The sequence below is a fragment of the Lethenteron reissneri genome, chromosome 4, assembly GCF_015708825.2.
Source record: "Lethenteron reissneri isolate LAM-NWPU_2019-01 chromosome 4, ASM1570882v1, whole genome shotgun sequence".
In the NCBI taxonomy this organism is placed as follows: Eukaryota; Metazoa; Chordata; class Hyperoartia; order Petromyzontiformes; family Petromyzontidae; genus Lethenteron; species Lethenteron reissneri.
In genome coordinates, this window is record NC_083782.1 from 1,912,529 (window position 1) to 1,938,349 (window position 25,821).

Here is a 25,821-nt window from a genome sequence, read left to right on the forward strand (position 1 = left end):
TTACGGGTTCATTTTTTATTAAATCCTTTATATTAAGTTCACTTGCTTGCTTGCTTAGGACCGTGCAAATCTTTCGGTCGTTTTTTAACCCACTTCCCGTGATCCAATCGAGCTGACATTTTCCACACAGACTTGTTGTGCGTGACAATTAATGGTCGTGAAAATTTTTTTCCAAAATTTTACACTTTTTAGGACAAAAATATTATATTTACTTACCAATTGCTTAATGCTGCCATGCAATCATCTGACCCATAGGTGGCAGCCATCTCAAGCCAGAGGGCGAGAGGACTCTAGCCGCCACGCATATAAAGGATTTATAGTGAAAAACTTTGTTTTTACGGGTTATACTTGTTTACCGTTTCTGTCAAGAAACGTCATATTTGAAGCGACTTTGCGTAATAAATTATTTAATTAAGCTCAACCTTTGCGTTAGTGTATTAATCCACCCACTCATGAATATTAATTAGGGGGGTGGACCTCATATAGTGACGTCTCGCGGGGGGCCTCATGTGGGGTGACGTCTCGCGGGGGGCCTCATGTGGGGTGACGTCACGCTGGGGCCTCATGTGGAGTGACGTCACGCGGGGGGCCTCATGTTGAGTGACGTCACACGCGGGACATATTCTTGGCTCATTATAGTAGTAATGTTCAATGTGCAAGTTTATTTATGGAAACATTTAAATGTTTGTGTTTACGTGCACACATCTTAATTCATACTGGTAGGAACCTCCTGGTTACACCAGCCCACAGGGGATTATTGTGTCCGTCCGTCGTGCAGGGAGGGGCTGGGTGGGGAGGGGAGGGCGAGGAGGGTGGGGCTGAGTGGGGAGGGGAGGGTGGGGAGGGGCTGGGTGGGGAGGGGCTGGTCACCCCGTGGTGCCCTTACAGAGGTCGCAAAACGGGTTTTGATTCCTTACCCGTACCCGGCCGCACCAGGGTCGCAAACGGGTACCCGTACCCGGCCGTACCCTACCCGTACCCGGCCGGGTACGGGTAGGGTATCGGGTACCCGATTGCGACCTCTGGGATGAAGCCATGTTGCAGGCGCGGGTGGGTTGATTCTAGGAACTTGAATTGTGAGAAGAGACAAGACGTTGGGAAATGAGTGACAAACAGTTACTAACCGGTGACTCACGGCCTACCCGTACCCGCACCAGGGTCGCAAACGGGTACCCGTACCAGGCCGGGTAGCCGGGTATCGGGTAGGGTACGGGTATTGGGTACCCTGTTGCGACCTCTGTGCCCTTATAAAACTCAACGTTTAACCTACTCACGCCGGCTTGTGCCCGCCCTCACAGTCGGGCATATTTGCGGAATACACCACGCCGCCGTTGATCCTGGCCATTGACCGAAGAACCCAACGTTCCTACCAGCTCCCTCCGCAGGAATGTGTTTAAATCATGTTTTTACCTTGTCCCACCAATCTTGCAGCAACTAAATGAGCCATGTTCAGAAACTGGCCCATGGCCCAAGAGTATAAGTTAGTTAATACTCTTGATCCCCGATGGGACACGAGGCCGCAATGAGTTTCCACTTCTTCCTGTCCTTGCCAACTTGTTTGAGCCTCGCCCCAAGAGAGGTTAATCGCTGCTACTAAGCTCGTCCTTCACGATATTGAATATCTTTATTCCTCAGAGTATAAACTGTATTTATTTTATCAGAATTTATTGAATAATTTCAAACAATAACATAGTTACCACAAATATGCGGGACAAGCATCCCAGTAAATATGGAACGTTGGGCCAACATTGGTCCAATGGTTTCAACTCCGTGCCAGCCTTGGCGCAATGTTGCATGTTTGCTGGGATCAACTTCAAGAAGGTAAAGCAGTAACCTGGTTTACGTCGAGGGTGCGTTCCTAAAAGGTGCAACAACGAATATCGAAACGGCGTAAATCAAGGCGATTCATAGGGTAGGTGGAGGGGAAGGCTGAGAGGTGATAATGAGAAACGTCGGACGATGCTGCTAATGATGTGTGGTTTGAGGCTATGTAAAATCGGGTAGGGGTATTAATCAAGTTACGACATATTTACGAAACGACACAAAAGGAGACGACGTACATCGGGGGTATTAATTTATTTCTTAACAACAATCCATGGGAATATTAATTAGATTTTCGGGACTTTAGTACAGACAGTGTTGCAAAAACAAACACATTACCTCTGTTAATGACACAACTGACAATTATGTATATGCACTAATGGCTTAAGGCAGCATGTTATAATTTATAAAATGTACATTCTTTTAAATCAAAAGACGAGAAAAAACTTTTGACAGAAACAGGATGGAATGCCTTTGGAAAACTCAAGAACGAAAAACAGTGTACCGACGTCCCCAGCGAAGAACATTTCCAATAGTAGTATACTTACTGTATCAGCTATGACATGGATCACAAATATTTACACTGAAAAAAATGCTATATTGTACTCTAATGTAAAAGTGTGTGATTAAAAATTGAGAAATTATTGTTGAGAATATTTGAATGCACACATTATGGTAGAATGGAAATGCTTGAATTATCACCGCTCTAGAGTGCAGAACACCAATTGGCAATCGGCACAAAATGTGTAAAAGTTCCGCAAGCGGCAGGCTTGTCATCGTTGTTGTGCGCACGAGAAAGAGAAGTGGAAAAGGCGTGGGTGGCTTAGCACCCACGCGGTTTCGCAAGGAAAACTGAATTTGGCACACGCAAAAGAGGACCTACAGTCTTATTGAAATCAAGAGGTTACCACAAACAGTGGTGCAAAAGAGATACGAAAAAGAGAAGCGGGGAAGAACTTGGACCAAATTTAATGACATAACGGACAGAGTTGGCGCAATGCGATCGACAACAACAGCAGCAAAGGTGGTTGAAAACAGCAACAGGAGTGGATGGAATTCGCATCAAACAGCACGCGCGAAAATGCACCTGATGATAACGACTGTATTGGGCAGTGTTCTTCACTCATGTTCTGAGAGGTGGGGGGTGGGGAACACTTTCGCAGATACGACATCAGGGTGAGGGCTGCCACACCGTCTGCAAGCGGTGTTTTCACACTGGTGTATTGTCAGGGAGACCGCACGTCAGGGGCCCCACTAAAGGCCACCAGGGGCCACCAGTGGGCCGTAGGCCTTGCAATGAAGAACATTTCTGGACTTTGTATGATGGCAACTTGCAATGAAGAACACTGGTATAGGCAGAATCACAAGACAGTATCATAATATTGAACAACGTTCGCGGTATACATGGAACGTTGGACAAACGCTGGGCCATCATTGGTCCAGCGGGTTGAACCACATGGCAAAGTTCGCCCAGCGTTGCATATTTACTAGGTTGCTGTATTGCAGCCATTCGTATGCAAGTTGCCATCATACAAAGTCCAGCCATGGCCAGCTATTGACTGCATTTCAGTGTAATGCATGTTAAAGAGCTACCCGAGAATTGAGGTTAGACGCACATAGTGTCTGTCAGTTGAAGATATTTTATATAATGTATACAGAACACGCTCAACTTTACCCATTTATAGACTGCATCTCGTAACATTATGACGATGTCAATGTTGAATTTCAAGCAAATTGCCTTCCCTGTTCTGAATGTTGTATTTCTCTGCTCCGTTTTTTTTTACCAACTTGCACTGTCCAGCATGTTGAAATCAGATGATCTCCACAACCAGCAACAGCGTGGGGAGGCCATAATCCAGCAGTGCTTTGAAATATGACTGCACATTATTATTTTAGTTTCAATGATGGTGAAGGAAAAGTTGATTGAGCAAGGTAGTGCAGGGATGTAGACGCGACAGTGTTGAAATTACATGGTGGTTGGGAAACATAGGGGCCAAGATGTCTCAAAGGAGACAGCAAAGAAGGCATAGGACTGTACATGAACAAGGAGTATTGTCAACCACATTTATAAGCAGACACAATTGAGATGTGGGCATATGGATCCCATGCGTATGGTGCTGTGAGATAAACAAAACTTTTTTTAGACACGAATGAACATTCTTCGGATTGGGCCCTCACGTCGTATCCTAATAATGCATCTTGCGTCGCAGGCAGTTCCTTCAAACATCCTCGGATGTCTTCATATCCATGGATTCCTCGGTCACAAAATCCTGTGCAGAGACGTCTGGCATGGTTGCTGTAACATCTGTTTGCGGTGGAGGCAGAATGACACAGTTGCAGAACTGGCTATTGAGATATTCAGCAGGGTTGTGTTGCAAATGATCGCGTTTGCTTTTTACTCGGAAGATGGGGACATACACCACGCGGCAGAGGAAACTACGAAAATGCTTGCTGCAGAAGAAGTAAATGACGGGATCGGAACAGCCATTGGCCGTCGCCATGCAGACCGTCGCGACCACAGTCGGCTGCAAGGCTCTATACTTCTCACAGGCCACTGCGTCGGGAAGCTCGGCCTGCAGTCCAGCGTACAAAGAGATGGAACGCACGACGTGATATGGCAGGAACAGAGCCACGAAGAGAAACACCACGGTAATGCTGAGGGCCCAGATCCTTCTCTTGGTCCTCCACATCCTCCGTTGGGCACCACCGGTTCCCCTGCCCTGCACCAAATGCTTGAGCAGCGCTGCGTAGCAGAAAACAATAACGACCAACGGGACGACGAAGCCAATCGCGAACGAGATGTTGTTCATGATCCCTCTGTTGACGGTTTCTCTCGCGGGCTCCAAACAGCGCACACGGCCGTCGGACTCATAGGTGCCCGTGAACACAATGGGAAGGTTGCACAGTGCAGTGAAGGTCCATATGAAGACGCACACCACCCTGGTCCAATTGCCATGGCCTCTCCACTGCTGCATGGGGCGCACCACAGCCAGGTAGCGGTTGACGCTGATGGCCTGTCAGAAAGAAGATGCTGCCATAGAGGTTCACGTAGAAGGTGTAAATCGTGAGCCGGCAAAGGGCATCACCGAACGGCCAGTCGCTATTCCGCGAATAGTAGACGATTTGGAGCGGCAGCGTGAGGATGTAGTGGCGGGTGAACACGTAGAGGGCAAGCGAGTGTGCGGGCAGCCCCAAAACGACGATGACGGCGTACACAGCCGTATAGACGTCGTGTTTGAAGGAGTCATGCAGCTGGCACAGGCTGGGTGGCACGAAGCTATTCGATTCGTAGGGAAGGGTGGCCACAGTTGTGTCAGCGGTTTGCAGATCCATTTCACAACGCGGATGGATTCGGAGTCTTGTGTGGCGGCGGTCTTTGCAATTCTCTCAGTATGGAAAGAAAGAAAACGAACAGAAAACTATTACAAAAATTATGGTCATTCATTGCATTATTCTTGCGCGATTTGAACATCACGTTTTTAATGCTTAAATACATTCAATAATGCTGTCTGTTCTCCTATAAGACGAGAGTTGCATTTCTGAAGAACACCAGGTTATAAAAAATTCCTGCTAGTAATTCATATATAACTAGCGGTAAGTGCCCGGCGTTGCTCGAGCGAAAAAAGCAGACACACACATGGACTTGCACACAGACATTGACCCACACACATAGAAATACATCGACTTAGACGCACACACATATATGGTTAAACCCAGGATGGATCGTTAGCAAGCCAGCCTAAATGTTTCTAACCGGTGAAGATGTTCCATTAGGGGGATGCACGTTTCGCAACCGTAGAGAAGGGAGGGAATTACCATGGCTGAGAAGACCTGGTGCTTCATGCGGAGCGAGAGACCAGGTAGCTTCTACACCGTAACGCAGCCGATGGAAAGATAATGGCGCTCGACTGATTTGCAGTGAGACCTCTGCTGTTAAACCGGAGCCGGTCATGAGCACACTGGCCAGGTATGGGAATCTCGGCAATCTCTCCACAACTGCCGCATCACCAATTGTGAGTTGTGGGGGTGGATTGTTCGATGGTACAAAATACCCAGGCAGGTGCTTAGTTTTGGTGGGGCTGATGGTAAGGCCCCACCTCTTAGTGGCAAGCTCCAGGTTCAGCAGCAGTGAGCAGCAATCATCAAAGCATCAGCATACATAACATGGTTAAGCAATAGAGAGCCATCCCTTGACCGCACCCGGGCATCGATCAGCCTCCCATTGTATCTGTAGCAGATGGGAATTCTTCCGGTACAGGCATTGAAGGCTCGACGAACTACGTGGTCCAATGTGGAAGCCAGAGGACATCCCTGTTGCACCCCAAGGTGTAAAGGGAATGTCTCTGACTCACGGCCACGTAGTTAAGACGTGGGGCCGCTCACCATCATGAAGGTCCTTAAGGATGGTGATGAGTGGGTTCGGGACTCGGAAAGCACGAAGAGTAACCCAGAGGCCAGGCCTACTGATGGTATCATAGGCCTTGAGCAGGTCAATAAAGCACACGCATGGACTAACATGCACACATGGACCTACAGACACGCAAAGAAATGGAGTTACACTGATTAACATGGAGGCATGCACACACAGTGACTAACACACACGCACATGGACTGAGACACACACACACATATGGACTGACACACACAAACACATCGACTTACAGACACACGCACATATGGACTCACACACATATAGACATGCACTTGAGATACGCACACATGGAGTTACACACACATATATCGACGTACACACATACAGCGACTCACACACAGACATACGTGGACTCACACACATTGACGTAAACACACATATGTACTTACTCACACACATATGGACTAAGACACACACGCATGGACTTAGACACACATAGATAGACTGACACACAGCCCTACACACATACACGTGACACACAGACATCTACTTGAGATACACAGACATGGATGAACACACACATATGGACTCACACAAACGCATTGACTTACACACACACACACATCGAGTGACACACACATGTATAGACTTACATACACATGTGGACTAACACACACACATACGGACTGACACACACATACACATGGACGTACATGGCCACATCACAGATTGGCAGACCGTCGCAGCGCCATTAAAGCGCAGCAAAAAAGGGAAAATTTAGCAAGCTAAAAATAAGGAGTTTTGTGCAAACAAACATTATTATTGTAATATCTCCCAACGTATTTGTTTAATAATAGTAAGCGAATCAACGTGAGTTCTTATCTGCACACATACATTATTATATTAATGTTTGTCAACTAAATGTGTTTAATAATAGAAAACATTGGACTTGATTTAATCTTAATTTTGGAGCTTTCGTGACTGCAGGAATTATTCTTTGGTTTTTTCGGTAAAGTCACGTATAAAAATAAAATAATAAATTAAATAATAGCATACGACGTTTCGATTGCAACACAAGCAATCATCATCAGGTATAATGAAATAGCGACATAGAATATAACCAGAAAACTATAGACAGACATATAAGCAGACAGATATCACCAAGATACATAGAGAGAGCAAAGTCTACTTTGCTAGGTTATTTAATTTAGTGTGTTCTGTCTCCCTCTAAGCCTGCTTACCTTACTCCCCTCCCTTCGTACTCATTGACATGTAAATGTTTTCCCTACCCCCTCCCTCTCTCTGCCTCCGCCCCCCTCTGTCTATTTAAGGCCACCCCACAGAGACGATCACCTCTCTCTGTACCTGGGTTGCTCTCTCTATGTATCTTGGTGATATCTGTCTGCTTATATGTCTGTCTATAGTTTTCTGGTTATATTCTATGTCGCTATTTCATTATACCTGATGATGATTGCTTGTGTTGCAATCGAAACGTCGTATGCTATTATTTAATTTATTATTTTATTTTTATACGTGACTTTACCGAAAAAAAACAAAGAATGGACTTGATTTGTTAGCGTAAGAAGCTTGGAAATTTGTACTTACCAAAGGCGTGTTGAGGCCTTGTGGCATGCGTAGCCCCCCTCCTGGCATACATTGGCGAGGCGCCAGAGTTGGTACGTTGCCAGGCTAGGGGCTGGGCCGCTACCCCCCCCCCCCCAGCATCCCCCGACCGTGCAAGAATAATGTTATGTAAGCAGTAAAAAAATTATTATCTAGGGAGTCTGTAGTATAAACTGGACACATCGTATTGGGGGGGAGGGGGGCGAAGAGGACGTGACACTGTGAAGAAATATCCGCAGCGTCATGAGTGTATGTGTTGGCTTTAAACGCGTTAAAGGAAATGTCCCGTGAGCTGGAGCGAAGGCGCATCACTTGGTAGGGTCCGCCCACCCCCCACGCAATTGGCATCAGTTGGTACGGTCGATGTCGCGCAATAAGTAAATAATTTATAATAGAAACGCCACAAATGTGTTAATTAAACTACTTTAAAGTTTAGGGATGGGAAAACGAAATAGCCTATTCCCACCGCGGGGCTTAGGGCATGCCAGCTGGCAAATTATTTCGGTCTTAAACCCCACCGCCCGAGAGCCAAATCCCCCGCAACACAGTCGCGTTATATCCAATTCACATCAGCGGCACGTGATATCTGAACTGGTCCTGGGCTTCGCCCCCTTTTCCGCCCGGCACTGACCAGCGTGGCGAAGTATGGTCAAATAGCCCATATGACTGAGAGGGCCTTGAGAGGCATTCATCCAGTAGTGGATTGACAAAGGTCTGGCCGAACTGTAATATCCTTACGACACGTCTTTATGCATGTATGTTGAACGTCTTTCGCACCGTACATTGCCAACCGTGGTAATCAAATCTGCAATTTCATCACGCACTGCTTTGTAAATAGCTCCACAGCACGAGACTACCTGTTAATACGTAGCTTTATAGTTCGATGCGACGCAATTTGAACGCTGCACTTGTCCACGCGTTGCTATAATCATGCCGTAGCGTGCAATGCTTCGGCAGAACGCTCACGCACAAGTGCAGCCCTTTCGTCGAAGCACTGCTGGGTGATAAAGCCCCCAACAACGTACATCATGGACAGCTATGTGACCGCACTTCGGAGCACAGGTTCGTGTGGATTTCAGAAAGCCGAAGGGTTTGGGTGGGGGGTCATGCGTGTAGAGTACAACAATGGATTTTCTGCACTGCCTTCTGCTACCCACAACGTAGCCTCGCAGCAGTAGCCTTTAGCAACCTGTTGCGCACAGTGGTCACCTGTAAGCACTATCCAGACTCACAACCCTGCCAAGATTCTGAGAGCGGATGAGATCGATCACATTCTGGGGCATTTATTGGTAGGGTCAGGGTTCGTAGGCGTGTGGAGTAGTATGCTGGATGTAATTTACTATTCGAACTCCACCGTAGGCTATATTCAGCTTCAGGATTGGATATCATCAGGGTTGCCGACTCCTTATCATGGGGGATTGCCAAACGAACCCCAGAGATTCACGAGACCAGAGGTCGGCAACCTTCTGCTCCAGAGCCGCATGCGGCTCTTTAAGCACTGCTTCGTGACGTTATTTAGTAAGGACCACCATCTCGTATTCACCACATGCATTGATATATTGATTTTTTTGTGAGACAGATAGACGTTGTACAGCCATCAAAAACCATCACCAGACAATGTAGCGAGTATGAGAGTATGTGAACCGATACAAGTTCCTCAATGCACACATGGCATCGCTTCTACATACACGCTTGGCATCATGTCCTCAGCTCGGCTGCACCTCCTCCGATTAGCACGGTGGCTACGTACAGTGCGAAAGAAGTTCAACATACGTACATCTTGAAAGTCTGCGGAGGCGTTGACAGTATTTTGTCGCTGAAAACCCCCTCCCAAATTTTTGTTTCTATATATCTAGCGCAGGGGTCTGCAACGATAAATAACAAAAATAACAATTTTTTTCCAAATTCGCAACAACAAAACCAAACCCCCAGCAAGAGCGGCATGCAGCTACAGAGTCGCGGATGCTTTTACTGTAATATTTTGCACATTTTGGGGGATTTTCTGTTTGCACATAGCTCACATGGCTATACCATACTCTTTGGTTATTTCGGTAAAGTCACGTAGGTGATTTTTTTTTATAAAATGATTTAATTTAGTTATTTTCATTTTTATTTAATTAAATTTGTATTTTTTTTTATCTTTCTTATAATTTTTATTTTCACCTACGTGACCTTACCGAAAGAACCAAAGCGCATGGATCATTGCAGTAACGAAAACTTCAAATCTAGGGCTATCTTACCTATAAACATCACTTTTTGTCTGTCTGTCCGTCTGTCTGTCTGTCTGTCCGTCTGCGTACGCTCGCTTCCGGGGGATGTAGCTCTCAGACCGTGGGGTTCACCGATATTAAATTTTGCAGGTGGGCATGCCCCCGGCCCCGCGGTAAACTTAGGCATTTCCGATTTTTCGTCTCTAAACTTTAAATCGGACCGATTATCGATTTAGTGTGATTTCTCTTTATTTATTTATTTACTATTGCCGACTGGCATGCGGGAAGGCGGTTGCCCCTGGCAACGGGCGGTTGGCAGCAACGCCGTCGCTGCGGGGTGGACGACATTTTTTATTCCCGTTAAAAATATGCGCACGCATTAACACGCGACGCTGAGGTAAATTCATCAAAGTTTCACGTCCTCTTCACTCCCCCCCCCCACCCCAATGTGTGGAATTACTATCATAGGGTCGGTAGATAATAAAATTATAGCGATTAGACAATATTATTGTAGCGCAGGGGGAGGGGGGGGGGTAACGGCCACAGCACCCAGCCTCGGCCGGGTGGGCAATCTAGGCGAGGCCGGAGGCTCTGCACGGTACTAGGCCTCGACACCTCACCCGTGTCAGGTGACGACTTTGTGGTATAAACTCGATATACCCAGCGTTGCTCGTGGGGAAAATACATTTAAAATCTTCTGAAAACTTTAAAACATAACATACCAATGAAAGTACAACTGTGTAATTTAAAATGTAAAACCGACCGCGCCAAGAATCGATTCTCTGAATCGCGCAAAGGAATCGAAGGTTGTAGATTCATTTAGAATCGCCCCGTTTAATATAAGTTGGTTATAGAGTCGATATAAACTGCTACGAATGGGAAATATCCGGCGTTGACCGGGGCAAAAATATAATGGTAAGGGTGTGATTGGTGAGGATGAGTAGTGAGAGTGTGATTGGTGAGGATGAGTAGTGAGGGTGAGTGGCGGTTGTGAGTGGCGATTGTGAATGGTGATTAGTGAGTGGTGAGGGTGAGTGGTGAGTTGTGAGGGTGAGCGGTAATTGGTGAGGGTGTTATTGGTGAGGATGAGTGGTGAATAGTGAGGGTAAGTTGTGAGGGTGAGTGGCGGTTGTGAGTGGTGATTAGTGAGGGGTGAGTGGTGAGCGTGAGTGGTGAGGGTGAGCAGTGAGGGTGATTGCTGAGGGTGTGATTGGTGAGGATGAGTGGTGAGTAGTGAGGGTGAGTGGTGAGCGGTGAGGGTGAGTGGTTGTTGTGAGGGTGAGTGGTGAGGGTGAGTGGTGAGGGGTGAGAGATTGGTTAGTGGTGAGGGTGAGTGGTGAGGGTGAGTGGTAAGGTTGAGTGGTGAGGGTTAGTGGAGAGTGGTGAGGGTGAGTGGTGATTGGTCAGTGGTGATTGGTGAGGATGAGTGGTGAGTAGTGCGGGTGAGTGGTGAGGGTGAGTGGTGGTTGTGACGTGAGTGGTGAGTGGTGAGGCTGAATGGTGAGTTGAATGGTGAGAGTGAGTGGTGAGGGAGAGTGGGGAGTTGTGAGGGTGAGCAGTGAGGGTGAGTGGTGATTGGTGAGGGTGTGATTGATGAGGATGAGTGGTGAGTGGTTGTTGTGAGGGTGAGTGGTGATTAGTGAGTGGTGAGGGTGAGTGGTAATGGTGAGTGGTGAGCGTAAATGGTGAGCGTGAGTGGTGAGCATGAGTGGTGAGCGTGAGTGGTGAGCGTGAGTGGTGAGGGTGTGATTGGTGAGGATGAGTGGTGAGTAGTGAGGGTGAGTGGTGAGGGTGAGTGGCGGTTGTGAGTGGTGATTAGTGAGCGGTGAGGGTGAGCGGTGAGCATGAGTGGTGTACACTTGGCGACACGTAAGCAAGTGTTTTTTAAAACGGGAATAGGGTGAGTGGTGGTTGTGAGGGTGAGTGAGGGTGAGTGGTGAGTGGTTAGGGTGAGTGGTGAGGGTGAGTGGTGAGCGTGAGTGGTAAGTGGTGAGCGTGACTGGTGAGTGGTGAGGGTGAGCAGTGAGGGTGATTGCTGAGGGTGTGATTGGTGAGGATGAGTGGTGAGTAGTGAGGGTGAGTGGTGAGCGGTGAGGGTGAGTGGTTGTTGTGAGGGTGAGTGGTGAGGGTGAGTGGTGAGGGGTGAGAGATTGGTTAGTGGTGAGGGTGAGTGGTAAGGGTGAGTGGTGAGGGTGAGTGGTAAGGTTGAGTGGTGAGGGTTAGTGGAGAGTGGTGAGGGTGAGTGGTGATTGGTCAGTGGTGATTGGTGAGGATGAGTGGTGAGTAGTGCGGGTGAGTGGTGAGGGTGAGTGGTGGTTGTGACGTGAGTGGTGAGTGGTGAGGCTGAATGGTGAGTTGAATGGTGAGAGTGAGTGGTGAGGGAGAGTGGGGAGTTGTGAGGGTGAGCAGTGAGGGTGAGTGGTGATTGGTGAGGGTGTGATTGATGAGGATGAGTGGTGAGTGGTGAGTGGTTGTTGTGAGGGTGAGTGGCGATTAGTGAGTGGTGAGGGTGAGTGGTAATGGTGAGTGGTGAGCGTAAGTGGTGAGCGTGAGTGGTGAGGGTGTGATTGGTGAGGATGAGTGGTGAGTAGTGAGGGTGAGTGGTGAGGGTGAGTGGCGGTTGTGAGTGGTGATTAGTGAGCGGTGAGGGTGAGCGGTGAGCATGAGTGGTGTACACTTGGCGACACGTAAGCAAGTTTTTTTTAAACGGGAATAGGGTGAGTGGTGGTTGTGAGGGTGAGTGAGGGTGAGTGGTGAGTGGTTAGGGTGAGTGGTGAGGGTGAGTGGTGAGCGTGAGTGGTAAGTGGTGAGCGTGACTGGTGAGTGGTGAGGGTGAGTGGCGAGGGTGAGTGGTGAGGGAGAGTGGTGAGGGTGAGTGGTGAGTGTGGTGAGCGTGAGTGGTGGGGGTGAGTGGTGATTGGTGAGGGTGTTATTGGTGAGGATGAGTGGTAAGGGTGAGTGGTGAGGGTGAGTGGCGGTTGTGAGTGGTGATTAGTGAGTGGTGAGGGTGAGTGGTGAGAGTGAGTGGTGAGGGTGAGTGGCGGTTGTGAGTGGTGATTAGTGAGTGGTGAGGGTGAGTGGCAAGGGTGAGTGGTGAGTGTGGTGAGTGGTGAGGGTGAGTGGCTGTTGTGAGGGTGAGTGGTGAGGATGAGTGGTGATGTTGAGTGGTGAGATTTAGTGGAGAGTGGTGAGGGTGAGTGGTGAGTAGTGCGGGTGAGTGGTGAGGGTGAGTGGTGAGGGGTGAGAGATTGGTTAGTGGTGAGGGTGAGTGGTGAGGGTGAGTGGTAAGATTGAGTGGTGATGTTGAGTGGTGAGGGTTAGTGGAGAGTGGGTGAGGGTGAGTGGTGAGTAGTGCGGGTGAGTGGTGGTTGTGACGGTGAGTGGTGAGGGTGAGTGGTGAGGCTGAATGGTGAGTTGAATGGTGAGAGTGAGTGGTGAGGGAGAATGGGGAGGGTGAATGGTGAGGGTGAGTGGTGAATAGTGAGTGGTGAGGGTAAGTGGTGATGGTGAGTAGTGAGGGTGAGTGGTTAGGGGTGAGTGGTGGGGATGAGTGGTGAGGGTGAGTGGTGAGGGTCAGTGGTGAAGGTGAGTGGTGAGGGTGAGTGGTGAGGGTGAGTGGTGATTGGTGAGTGGTGAGGGTGAGTGGTGAGGGTGAATGGTGAGGGTGAGTGGTGAGGGTGAGTGGTGAGTGTGAGTGGCGGTTGTGAATGGTGATTAGTGAGGGGTGAGTGGTGAGGGTGAGCGTGAGTGGTGAGCGGTGAGGGTGAGCAGTGAGGGTGAGTGGTGATTGGTTAGGGTGTGATTGATGAGATGAGTAGTGAGTGGTGAGGGTGAGTGGTTGTTGTGAGGGTGAGTGGTGATTAGTGAGTGGTGAGGGTGAGTGGTAATGGTGAGTGGTGAGCGTGAGTGGTGAGGGTGAGTGGTGAGCGTGAGTGGTGAGGGTGTGATTGGTGAGGATGAGAGGTGAGTAGTGAGGGTGAGTGGTGAGGGTGAGTGGCGGTTGTGAGTGGCGGTTGTGAGTGGTGATTAGTGAGTGGTCAGGGTGAGTGGTGAGGGTGAGTGGTGAGCGTGAATGGTGAGTGGTGAGGGTGAGCGGTGAGGGTGAGCGGTGAGCGTGAGTGGTGTACACTTGGCGACACGTAAGCAAGTTTTTTTTTAATGGGAATAGGGTGAGTGGTGGTTGTGAGGGTGAGTGAGGGTGAGTGGTGAGTGGTTAGGGTGAGTAGTGAGGGTGAGGCGTGAGTGGTGAGCGTGACTGGTGAGTGGTGAGAGTGAGTGGCGAGGGAGAGTGGTGAGTGGTGAGTGTGGTGAGTGTGAGTAGTGAGTGGTGAGCATGAGTGGTGGGGGTGAGTGGTGAGTGTTGAGGGTGATTGGTGAGGGTGTGATTGGTGAGAATGAGTGGTGATTAGTGAGGGTGAGTGGTGAGGGTGAGTGGCGGTTGTGAGTGGTGATTAGTTAGGGGTGAGTGGTGAGGGTGAGCGTGAGTGGTGAGTGGTGAGGGTGAGTGGTGAGGGTGAGTGGTGAGGGTGAGTGGCGGTTGTGAGTGGTGATTAGTTAGGGGTGAGTGGTGAGGGTGAGCGTGAGTGGTGAGTGGTGAGGGTGAGTGGTGAGGGTGAGTGGTGAGGGTGAGTGGCGGTTGTGAGTGGTGATTAGTTAGGGGTGAGTGGTGAGGGTGAGGCGTGAGTGGTGAGCGTGACTGGTGAGTGGTGAGAGTGAGTGGCGAGGGAGAGTGGTGAGTGGTGAGTGTGGTGAGTGTGAGTAGTGAATGGTGAGCATGAGTGGTGGGGGTGAGTGGTGAGTGTTGAGGGTGATTGGTGAGGGTGTGATTGGTGAGAATGAGTGGTGATTAGTGAGGGTGAGTGGTGAGGGTGAGTGGCGGTTGTGAGTGGTGATTAGTTAGGGGTGAGTGGTGAGGGTGAGCGTGAGTGGTGAGTGGTGAGGGTGAGTGGTGAGGGTGAGTGGTGAGGGTGAGTGGCGGTTGTGAGTGGTGATTAGTTAGGGGTGAGTGGTGAGGGTGAGCGTGAGTGGTGAGTGGTGAGGGTGAGTGGCGGTTGTGAGTGGTGATTAGTGAGTGGTGAGCGTGAGTGGTGAGGGTGAGCGTGAGTGGTGAGGGTGAGTAGTGATTGGTGAGGGTGTGATTGGTGAGGATGAGTGGTGAGTAGAGGGTGAGTGGTGAGGGTGAGTGGTGGTTGTGAGTGGTGATTAGTGAGGGGTGAGTGGTGAGCGGTGAGTGGTGAGGTTGAGTGGTGAGGGTGAGCGGTGACGGTGAGCAGTGAGGGTGAGCAGTGAGTGTGAGTGGTGATTGGTGAGGGTGTGATTAGTGAGGATGAGTGGTGATTAGTGAGGGTGAGTGGTGAGGGTGAGTGGTGAGGGTGAGTGGCGGTTGTGAGTGGTTATTAGTGTGGGGTGAGTGGTGAAGATGAGCGTGAGTGGTGAGTCGTGAGGGTGAGTGGTGAGCGGTGAGGGTGAGCAGTGATGGTGAGTAGTGATTGGTGAGGGTGTGATTGATGAGGATGAGTGGTGAGGGTGAGTGGTTGTTGTGAGGGTGAGTGGTGAGGGTGAGTGGTGAGGGTGAGTTGTGAGGGTGAGTGGTGGTTGTGAGTGGTGATTAGTGAGTGGTGAGTTGTGAGCGTGAGTGGTGAGGGTGAGTGGTGAGCGTGAGTGGTGAGGGTGATTGGTGATTGGTGAGGGTGTGATTGGTGAGGATGAGTGGTGAGTAGTGAGGGTGAGTGGTGAGGGTGAGTGGTGGTTGTAAGTGGTAATTAGTGAGGGGTGAGTGGTGAGCGTGAGTGGTGAGTGCTGAGGTTGAGTGGTGAGGGTGAGTGGTGACGATGAGCAGTGAGGGTGAGCAGTGAGGGTGAGTGGTGATTGGTGAGGGTGAGTGGTAAGGGTGAGTGGTGAGCGGTGAGGGTGAGTGGTTGTTGTGAGGGTGAGTGGTGAGGGTGAGTGGTGAGTGGTGAGAGTGAGTGGTTATGGTGAGTGGTGAGGGTGAGTGGTGGTTGTGAGTGGTGATTAGTGAGTGGTGAGGGTGAATGGTAGTGGTGAGTGGTGAGCGTGAGTGGTGAGGATGAGTGGTGAGGGTGAGTGCTGAGCGGTGAGGGTGAGCAGTGAGGGTGAGCAGTGAGGGTGAGTGGTGATTGGTGAGGGTGTGATTGGTGAGGATGAGTGGTGAGGGTGAGTGGTTGTTGTGAGGGTGAGTGGTGAGAGTGAGTGGTTAGGGTGAGTGGTGAGGGTTAGTGGCTTTTGTGAGTGGTAATTAGTGAGTGGTGAGGGTGAGTGGTGAGGGTGAGTTGTGAGCGTGAGTGGTGAGTGGTGAGTTGTGAGTGATGAGTGGTGAGGGTGAGGGGTGAGAGAGTGGTTAGTGGTGAGAGTGAGTGGTGAGGGTGAGTGGTTAAGGTTAGTGGAGAGAGGTGAGTGGTGAGTGGTGATTGGTCAGTGGTGATTGGTGAGGATGAGTGGTGAGTAGTGAGGGTGAGTGGTGAGGGTGAGTGGTGAGGGAGATTGGTGAGGGTTAGTGATGAGGGTGAGTGGTGATGGTGAATGGTGAGTGCTGAGGGTGAGTGGTGAGGGTGAGTGGTGAGCGGTGATGGTGAGTGGTTGTTGTGAGGGTGAGGGTGAGTGGTGAGGGTGAATGGTGAGAATGAGTGGTGAGGGTGAGTGGTTAGGGTGAGTGGTGAGGGTGATTTGCGGTTGTGAGTGGTGATTAGTGAGTGGTGAGGGTGAGTGGTGAGCGTGAGTGGTGAGGGTGAGTGGTGAGGGTGAGTGGTGAGGGTGAGGTTGAGTGGTGAGGGTAAGTGGAGAGTGGTGAGGGTGAGTGATGAGTGGTGATTGGTTAGGATGAGTGGTGAGGGTGAGTGGTGAGTTGAATGGTGAGAGTGAGTGGTGATTGGTGAGTGGTGATTGGTGAGTGGTGAGTTGTGAGGGTGAATGGTGAGGGTAAGTGGTGAGTAGTGAGTGGTGAGTGTGAGTGGTGAGGATGAGTGGTGAGGGTGAGCTGTGAGTGGTGAATGGTGAGGGTGAGTGGTGAGTACAGTCAATATGCACTGCTGTAATCATAGCAGGTACCACCACCACAGAATGTACTGCTGTCATCATAGCAGGTACCACCACAGTATGTACTGCTGTCGTCATAGCAGGTACCACCACCACCACAGTATGTACTGATGTCATCATCGCAGGTACCACCACACTCGGTATGTACTGCTGTCGTCATAGCAGGTTCCACCACCACAATATGTACTCCTTTCATCATAGCAGGTACCACCACAGCAGTATGCACTGCTGTAATCATAGCAGATACCACCACAGCAGTATGCACTGCTGTAATCATAGCAGGTACCAACACAGCAGTATGCACTGCTGTAATCATAGGTACCACCACAGCAGTAAACACTGCTGTAATCATAGTATGTACCACCACAGTCAGTATGCACTGCTGTAATCATAGCAGGTTAGTGGTGAGGGTGAGTGGTGAGGGTGAGTGGTGAGGGTTGGTGGTGAGGGGTGATTGGTGGTGGTGAGGGCGAGTGGTGAGAGTGAGTGGTGAGCGTGAGTGGTGAATGGTGAGGGTGAGTGGTGATGGTGACTAGTGAGAGTGAGTGGTGAGTGGTGAGGGTGAGTGGTGATGGTGAGGGGTGAGTGGTGAGGGTGAGTGGTGATGAAGAGTGGTGAGGTTGAGTGGTGAGTAGTAAGGGTGAGTGGTGACGGTGAGGGTTAGTGGTGAGGGTGAGTGGTAAGGGTGAGTGGTGAGGGTTTGTGGTGAGGGGTGATTGGTGGTGGTGAGGGCGAGTGGTGAGGGTGAGTGGTGAGGGTGAGTGGTAAGGGTGAGTGGTCAGGGTGAGTGGTGAACAGTGAGTGGTGAGGGTAAGTGGTGATGGTGAGTAGTGAGGGTGAGTGGTTAGGGGTGAGTGGTGGGGATGAGTGGTGAGGGTGAGTGGTGAGGGTCAGTGGTGAAGGTGAGTGGTGAAGGTGAGTTGTGAGGATGAGTGGTGAGTGGTGAGGGTGATTAGTGAGTAGTGAGGATGAGTGGTGAGTGGTGAGGGTGATTAGTGAGTAGTGAGGGTGAGTGGTTAGGGTGAGGGTGAGTGGAGACAGAGAGGGTGAGTGGTGAGCGTGAGTATATATATGTAAGGTTTTTAAGAAATATATTTTTCACCCGGGCAAAGCCGGGTACTTCCGCTAGTACCAAATAAATGAAACTGAAAACTGAAAGGTTGCCGGCTCCTGGCCGAGCGCGACGAAACGCGCGTGTTTGGCCACACCCGGCGGCAGCAGCAGCAGCACGAGGCATCTTGCTGTCGGTGAATCAGCCCGGCAAAGTCGATCGTTTATTCTATGCACAGTGCAATGAGAGCAGTGCTTACCTTGTTTTCTCACGGGCAAATCATTCTTGGCAGCCTGCAGGTAAGAGGTTAATTGTGCGTTTGTTTCTCACGCAGATCAAAACGTAATTCTTGCTCAGCTCGGCGCGAAGTGAATGTGGAAAATTCGTCGTTTCTGCATTTTCCACCCAGATTGACCTCAACACGCTTCCTTCCCGCTGTTAATCAGTGCCAAGTATGCGTGGCACCATGTGCTTTTTGGTTTAACGCAAGCGGTTCGTTTGCAACGTCCACTAGTTTTTATTTATAGTATTATTATGGTACTAGCGGGAAGTACCCGGCGTTGCCCGGGGGAAAAATATATTTTAAAAACGTCTCAAAAATTTAAAACATAACATGTATAAATGAAAAAAAAAACTTTAGATCATTACCTCATTAATTAAAAATGTAAGTAAAATTACGCTCACGCGCCAAGATTCTATTCTTTAATTCGCGTAAAGGAATCGAAGGTTGTAGATTTCTTTAGAATTGGCCTATTCCCGTTTAATCGATAACACAAACGCTCACCAGATATCGATTCTCGCCAGTTCTGTATGATGCGGGTTGACGCCACACACTTCATGCTCATTCCCCCCCCCCCCCCCAAATACAAAAGTCTATTTTTATACTTTTTGCATTGTGTACAGTCTGGAAGCTACCCACATGCCAAATTTAAACGTTTTTTGCATGTCGGGAAGTATGCTAAATATTTCGAACAAACACATATTCACAAATTTCCATTTTATATGTATAGATTATAAAAAATACCGAATGACATTCCGAATCTGTCACCATGAACACCATCTTCGTCGTCGTGTTATGAGACGAAAAAAGCCAATCTCCTTACAACACTCTCACAACGAGAAGCACAGCATACGGTGTGAAAGAAGTTCAACGTCATACATACATAGCAACTTCTCAAGACACGGTGGCATACACAGTCTGCATAACATGGGCTTTGTGCAACCAATGAATTCCCCCCCCCCCACTCAACCCCGTCCAATTTCTCCCCTCTTCGTAGCCCGGCGCCAGCCCCCCCCCCCCCCGCCTGCCATCCCATGGCCCCCCAGTGCAGTTACACCGCCTGCACACTCGACACTTAACTCCGCTGTCAAGATACAGTTCAGTACTTAAATCGGCCTTTTGTATTTAGCGTTGGGACAATAAACCCTTGCACCCTTATAAGGAGCAATTCTCGCACGCCATGCTAAAACCAATGTTTTTTCGTTAGTCCTCTGGACAAACAAAAGCCGAATGAGGTTAAAAGTTAAATTGCATTGGAAGAGAAAGAAATAGGAGCACGTGGATTAGAGAACACACATCCAGGTTAAATATTTAATTCAAACTGTTAACAAAATAAAGTGGGCTCCTACAGGACACATTCCTAGAAGGGATGCCGGCCGACGGACGAGACTGCTGATGGAATGGCAACCGAGGAATGGTATACGACCACCGAGGAGACAGAGCGATGAGATCGGCTCGTCTGCCGGTGCCACGTGGATCGGTGCATCGCAGAACAAATGAGAGGTGGCAACGGCGTGGGTAAACTTTCATCCAGCAGTGGATTGATCATGGCGTATGATGATAATGGTGACCGGTCTAAGCTCTTCAATTATTTTCAATCTGGATTGAAAACTCATTTCTTTAGAATTGCGTTTCGTGTTTAGATTGTTGTCCTTCCCCCGCACTTCCTATTAAATTATCACGGTTGGCTACGTATGGTGCGAACAAAGTTCAACATACATAAAATACATAGTACGATTCGCTACACTTGAGAAGCCAATTGAATCACAGGTCTGAACCGTGGATTCAAACCCAGGCACTCAATGATATCAGCACTGTGCTCTGGCACAAACATTAAACATGCGAATCGTCCTCGCCCCTATACACGGACTGCTAGACCACAAGAACGTTACTTTATTCGGAGACTTCACTTCGTCATTCCTGTGGTGTCTTCCGCAATAAACATTTCCCTTCACCAGTATTCAAGCTAAAATAATAATTTACGGTCCTACGTCAATCCGCGGACCATACTTCGGCACGCTGCTCAGTGTGAGTTGGTGAAGGGCCGAGGGGGCCCAGGACCAGTTCAGATTTCAATCGCCACCGATGTTCAACCCTTTGCCGGGAATGGAATGCAAAGTCGCCGGGTTCGTGAGCCGCATTCGCGACGACCACTCTGCCACCGCTCCCAACCCCCATTCAAACTTGCGCATTATAAACATGAGCGTTATTCGCTGGCTATGCGTCGAATCGACGCCCCCTTTGGTTACCACCGTGAGAGTATACAATATAAGAATATCAAAATACATGTGTGCGTGATACGTCATTTAATGTGCGGACTCGTGCTGATGGGCAACGTTGCTCGACACAGCGAATCTCTAATTCCTCCATCTTCCCTTGGCGTCATTGTCCAGTGCCCTCACGTACCGCACGCTAAGATGTAATTGCATTCTGGCACCTTGGGAGACATTAACTTAAAAAATATGTATATATGTAAATGTAGATTTTTTTTGTTGCATTTTTATTTCATTCTGATTGTGCTAGAGTATTGGTATCGTGCCATAAGACAATAGAAACCGTTCGGATCTGTCGCACAGCCAGCGAAACCCATGGGTGCGGATATCAGATAACTACTTCTGAGATCCCTTTAAATGACCTGGTCCACACAGTGCACACTCGCGGCGAGAGGCTGCACTCGCAAGAGTTCGCGCGATAACTAGATAACAAGTGTTCGGACTTACGTACAGTCGAGAGCAGTGCGTTCCCACATGCTCTGCAATGAGGGGTAATGCCTGTTGCGTGACAGTGAAATGTTATTGGCGAGATGTTAACTACTTTGTCTGGTATACAGGAGGTCGTATAGGTTCGATCCCGACGCCTAAAAATTAGAGTTTGCTTGTTCTCCTCGTGGTCGTGTGGATTTTTCTCCAGGTCCTCTGGTTTTTCCATCCACATTTATAAACAAGCAATTTATTTTATTTTATACCTACGTGACTTTACCGAAAGAACAAAAGAGTATGAGTATGCATTTAGAGTATTTGGCTGCTGTACATTTCCACAAGACAAGCCACCTTGTTGACCTATCATTTGTGGCCAGGTCGCTTCTAAAACAGAGCTTCATAGCTCAGTGGGCGATTTTATCTGGTAAAATAACAATAGCTTGGTTTAGTTTCAGTTTAAATATTCTTGGAGCTGCAATAGAGCCAAATTACTCACAGAACCGAATTCAACGTGATGAGTATGTTTTATTGTTGTACAATCTTAGTGATTTGGTGAGCGGGCTGACACCGTTAACTAACCACACTTCAGAACCCGGCTTAATCACGAGCAGCTGCCTGGATCCGAAACCCAGGATCTCAGCGGTGTCAGCCCGTCGCACTGACCTGAGCCACCTGACCACCTCGGAAGACACTTGCTCGTGCTATTTAATTAATTATTAGGATAATTAGCACTCATCAAGCACCTTTCACAACGTCTCCATGCGTCGGGCATGAAAAAGACAATGATGGTAAAGGAACTTGGTGGCAAAACAAGACCCGGGGAGTAACAGTGCCGGTTAGAGGAAAGCTGTTTTTAAAAATGTCTTCTTAGTGAGGGATTTAAAGATATCGACGCTGTCCAAGATCTAGATCACCAACGATAGGGAGCTTCACAATTGGGTGGCCACCAAGAGGGACTTCCATATCCTGGGCAGGGGGGGGGCACCAAAGTAAAATCCCGATCACCCCAGGAATGCAGCTGTGATCGATGTGTACATTAAAGGGCTACACCTTGAAGGGGAATTGATCATTGTTGACCCCACGTGTCACGTATGCCTTGTCTCGACAGACACCCTGTAGTGTTTACATTCCAAAGTACAGAAAGATCCTTTTTGCTGTACTCCTGCCCTGCCTAATTGCTCCTCACTTTGACAAACCATGCAATGAGCGGCGTGCCGAAGTGTGCTGAAATCAACCCACACGGGCGTGCATGTCTTACAGAGGCCCTCATCCAGAAAAAAAAGTGACGGGGATCCTCATTGACTGCACGCGTACATTCACATAGGCATAGGAGGAGGGTAGGAATGTTCCATTGGAGGCACTTTGGAAAGTTGTTGAACTTGTCTTGGTAACGACGGTTTGTTTTGTCTATCTGTACACATTTACTTAGGCGGGGGGGGCGCTCACTGTCTGCAGACAGCATCATTTTGTCTGCCAGTCCTCAAGCACATCCAAGGGGACCTCCTCGACGTCCCTCGGCCTCGTGGTTGCAGGCTCCTGCACGGAAGCCTCGGTCTCCGTATCTTCGACGGGGGCCTTCGCGGAGGTGTCCATCGGGACAGCGGCAAACATCCGTCGTGGCGGAGGGCGCCCGTCGAGGCAATGCCCAGCCTGGCGCTGCGAGGCCTGGCGCCGCCGCCGCCTCCACCGCCAAGGGAAGGGGTCAGGCATCAGGCGGAAGAGGAAGCTGCGGAAGTGCTTGCTGCAGAAGAAGTAGACGACGGGGTCGAAGCAGCCATTGGCGGTCGCCATGCACACCGTGGCCACCACGAACGGCTTCAGCTCGGCGATCTGCTCGCAAGCGACACGGCTGCCCCGCGACGCCCGCAGCTCGGCGAACAGGTAGGTGGTGCGCACGATGTGGTACGGCAGGAAGAGCACCAGGAAGAGCAGGACGACGGTGAGGCTGAGGGCCCACACCCTGCGGCTGGTCCTCCATGCACCTGGGCGGGCGCCGCCGCGCACCACCGGCCTCGCGGCGAGCACGCGGACGACGGTGACGTAGCAGAAGACGATGACGGCGAAGGGTGCGACGAAGCCGACCAGCATCGCCGCCGAGCCCATGACGAACTTGTGGACGGCACCGCTCTCGTGCTCCCAGCAGCGCACGCGGCCGCCCTCCTCCGCGTGGGTGCCCGTGATCATGACGGGGAGGCTGCACAGCGCCGTGAAGGCCCATATGGCCACGCACGTCCGCTTGGCCCGCCCGCCTCGGCCGCCCCAGTGCTGCACGGGCCGCGCCACCGACATGTAGCGATTGACGCTGATGGCCGTCAGGAAAAATATGCTGCAGTGGACGTTGACGCAGAAGGTGTAGACGGTCAGGCGGCAGAGCGCGTCGCCGAAGGGCCAGTCGCCGTCGCGCAGGTAGTACGCGATCTGCAGCGGCAACGTTAGGATGTAGAGCAGGTCGGAGCACGCCAGGTTGGTGCAGTAGCGCACGGCGGCGCCTCTGCTCCGGATACGGCGAGTGAACGCGTAGAGGGCGACGGTGTTGCCCGGCAGGCCGAGCGCCACGATGAGGCTGTAGAGCGCCGCGTAGACCGGGTAGGTGTACGAGTCGTCGGTGCGGCACCGCGAGCGGTTGAGCAGCGATGGTGGTGGCGTCGTCGTGGTTCCGTTGAGGTCGACAACGGTGGCCCCGCCAGATGAAGGTTCCATCGCTTGCAGAAGGTGCTGGCGCATCGACGGCCGGTTTCACCGTCCCCCCACCACCCAACCACAGGTGTTGTGGTTCTGCTCGCGACGGCGTCTGGGAGTGGCATGAACATTTATTATTTATGGATTTTCAGAATGTAAAAGTTGGATTTATATAGCGTCTAAATGCAAGCAGCCTGGATTACGGTTATCTGTCATATATATCTAAATTGTAACCAAAATATACCGGTAAATACTGTTTGGAGCTTGGTGGTAAGTGTACTGCGCTTTGTGACCTGAGAGCGAATTTTGACCACGGCTAACATCAGCAGCGAGTGATATTTGAACTTAGGACTAACATGCCCACCGCTCTTAGCAACCCATACTGACCACATGGTGTAGTCAGGTGCAGTCAAACAAGCACCAAGATTGATATAGCATGGGGGAGGCCTTCATCTAGCAGTGGATTGAAAAACGGCTGTAGATTATAATTAATAAAGAATTATATAATAATATTATACACTCATATTTTAATACAATTTACGTCTTATTGTAGTATATACTGCTACTGTTAACGATCAGATGGAGTGTTAGTGTGGTGGCTCACAGCTGCACCCAAGCACTTTCATGACACCAGTCGGTGAGTTTCGCAAAATCTCCCAAACCCGTTGGGGCTATGCCGTGGCCTGGAAATGGCAGTACAGCAAATAGGTTGAGCACCCACCCCCGTGGACCCTCTGGGTTGATGTCCTCTCGAATGCAGCGAGGTTTTCTCTGGCTCCGCTCTGCTTTAAACCCACACGAAAATCACTCGTGACACAATGTCCGGGCGCAAAGCCCGCTTGAAAAATTCACGAGCCTCACCGAGGCTTTTCCGAATCGTTAAACCACAGAATTATAATTAACACGTAGGCTTTCGCGACCAATACTTCATACTCTAGGTATCAAATAAAATAAATATATATTATTTCTTATCTTTAATCACGACGTTTCGGGCGCAACACAAGCGTCCGTCATCAGGTGGGACAACCACAGCAAGAAGCAACTGGGTTAGATCGCATAAGCATAAATGTATCGTAACCCTCCACCACCCGACACAACCAATTAGTAAGGGATTTGTCACGTAAACAAAAGACCAATTTGTGACGACTTCAGCCCGCCGTTGTGTTGGAGCGTAAATTGTGAATGTTGTGGATTTACTCTCCAACACACCGGTGGGCTGAAGTAGTAACTAATTGGCGTTTTGTTTACGTGACAAATCCCTTACTAATTGGCTGACTTGTATTATGAAGAATAAGAATCACTGATGTTTCCCTAAACAGCCTAAAAAGGAAAGTGTGGTGGTATATGCAAGCAAACCAGTGTACCAAGGTGTAGTTAGTGAATCAATGACACATTAGCAACGTTTATAAGATATATCTTAACAACACAATACACACACAACCATACTTTTTCTTGTCACGAAAATATATTTCATGGAATTGCTCCATTACCACTTTCAACAAGTTTTTTTTTACGCAAAATGATCATCCTATTTTTGCTATGGTTTTAGTTTCATAAACAAAATATAATGTAATGTACTTACCCTGAGCGTTTAACCTTGAATATGAGATCGAAGGAGGATGAAAGTTTGGCACTCTCTTAGCCCCAACGACCTTTCCTGCCACGTCCGGCTCGAGCTTTGCAACAGAGATTTGTTATCACTGCCAAGTGGCCCTGCGCAACGCAACCTACGCAGGGTGTACGTGGAAACAAGTGGGAGATTCGGGACAGCCGACACAAAGCCACAGCAGTGATGCAAGCCTTCACCTGACCTACAGCAACCTCACGACCCCCAACTCCAGAGTTGGGACAGCCGACACGAGCAACAGCAGTGATGTAAACCTTCACCTGACCTCCAGCAAACCCTCAGGGCCAACTCCAAACGACCGAGGGTCTAGAAAGCCAGAGAAGGAGCCGCCTTACCCCTGCCTGGCTGGCTGGCCTGGCGAGCGAGCTCGCTAGCTCCCCTCGCTCCACAGCACGCAATCTTCTAA

General features: G+C 49.6%; 1 protein-coding gene and 1 pseudogene across 2 annotated transcripts; both read right to left on the reverse strand.

Moving 5' to 3' along the window:
- Nucleotides 1-2,432: 2,432 nt before the first annotated feature.
- Nucleotides 2,433-18,598, reverse strand: LOC133350835 (cysteinyl leukotriene receptor 1-like; annotated as a pseudogene).
- Nucleotides 18,599-19,454: 856 nt separating this feature from the next.
- LOC133349024 (cysteinyl leukotriene receptor 1-like) lies at nt 19,455-25,809 on the reverse strand. Of its 2 annotated transcripts, XM_061562195.1 has the most exons (4): nt 25,751-25,809; nt 25,371-25,515; nt 24,510-24,570; nt 19,455-23,900 (listed from the first exon to the last, which is right to left on the reverse strand). In XM_061562195.1, exon 4 carries the CDS (start codon nt 23,831-23,833, stop codon nt 22,571-22,573), a length of 1,263 nt encoding a protein of 420 aa, XP_061418179.1. In that variant the 5' UTR covers nt 23,834-23,900; nt 24,510-24,570; nt 25,371-25,515; nt 25,751-25,809; the 3' UTR covers nt 19,455-22,570. The 2 variants fall into 2 exon arrangements, with proteins under 2 accessions (XP_061418179.1, XP_061418180.1); XM_061562196.1 differs by lacking the exon at nt 24,510-24,570 and having other exon boundaries at nt 25,371-25,795.
- Between the last annotated feature and the right edge of the window lie 12 nt (nt 25,810-25,821).

Bases quoted from the DNA above. Each gene is read 5' to 3' on its own strand.
- LOC133349024 (XM_061562195.1), bottom strand. From the start codon at position 23,833: ATGCGCCAGCACCTTCTGCAAGCGATGGAACCTTCATCTGGCGGGGCC.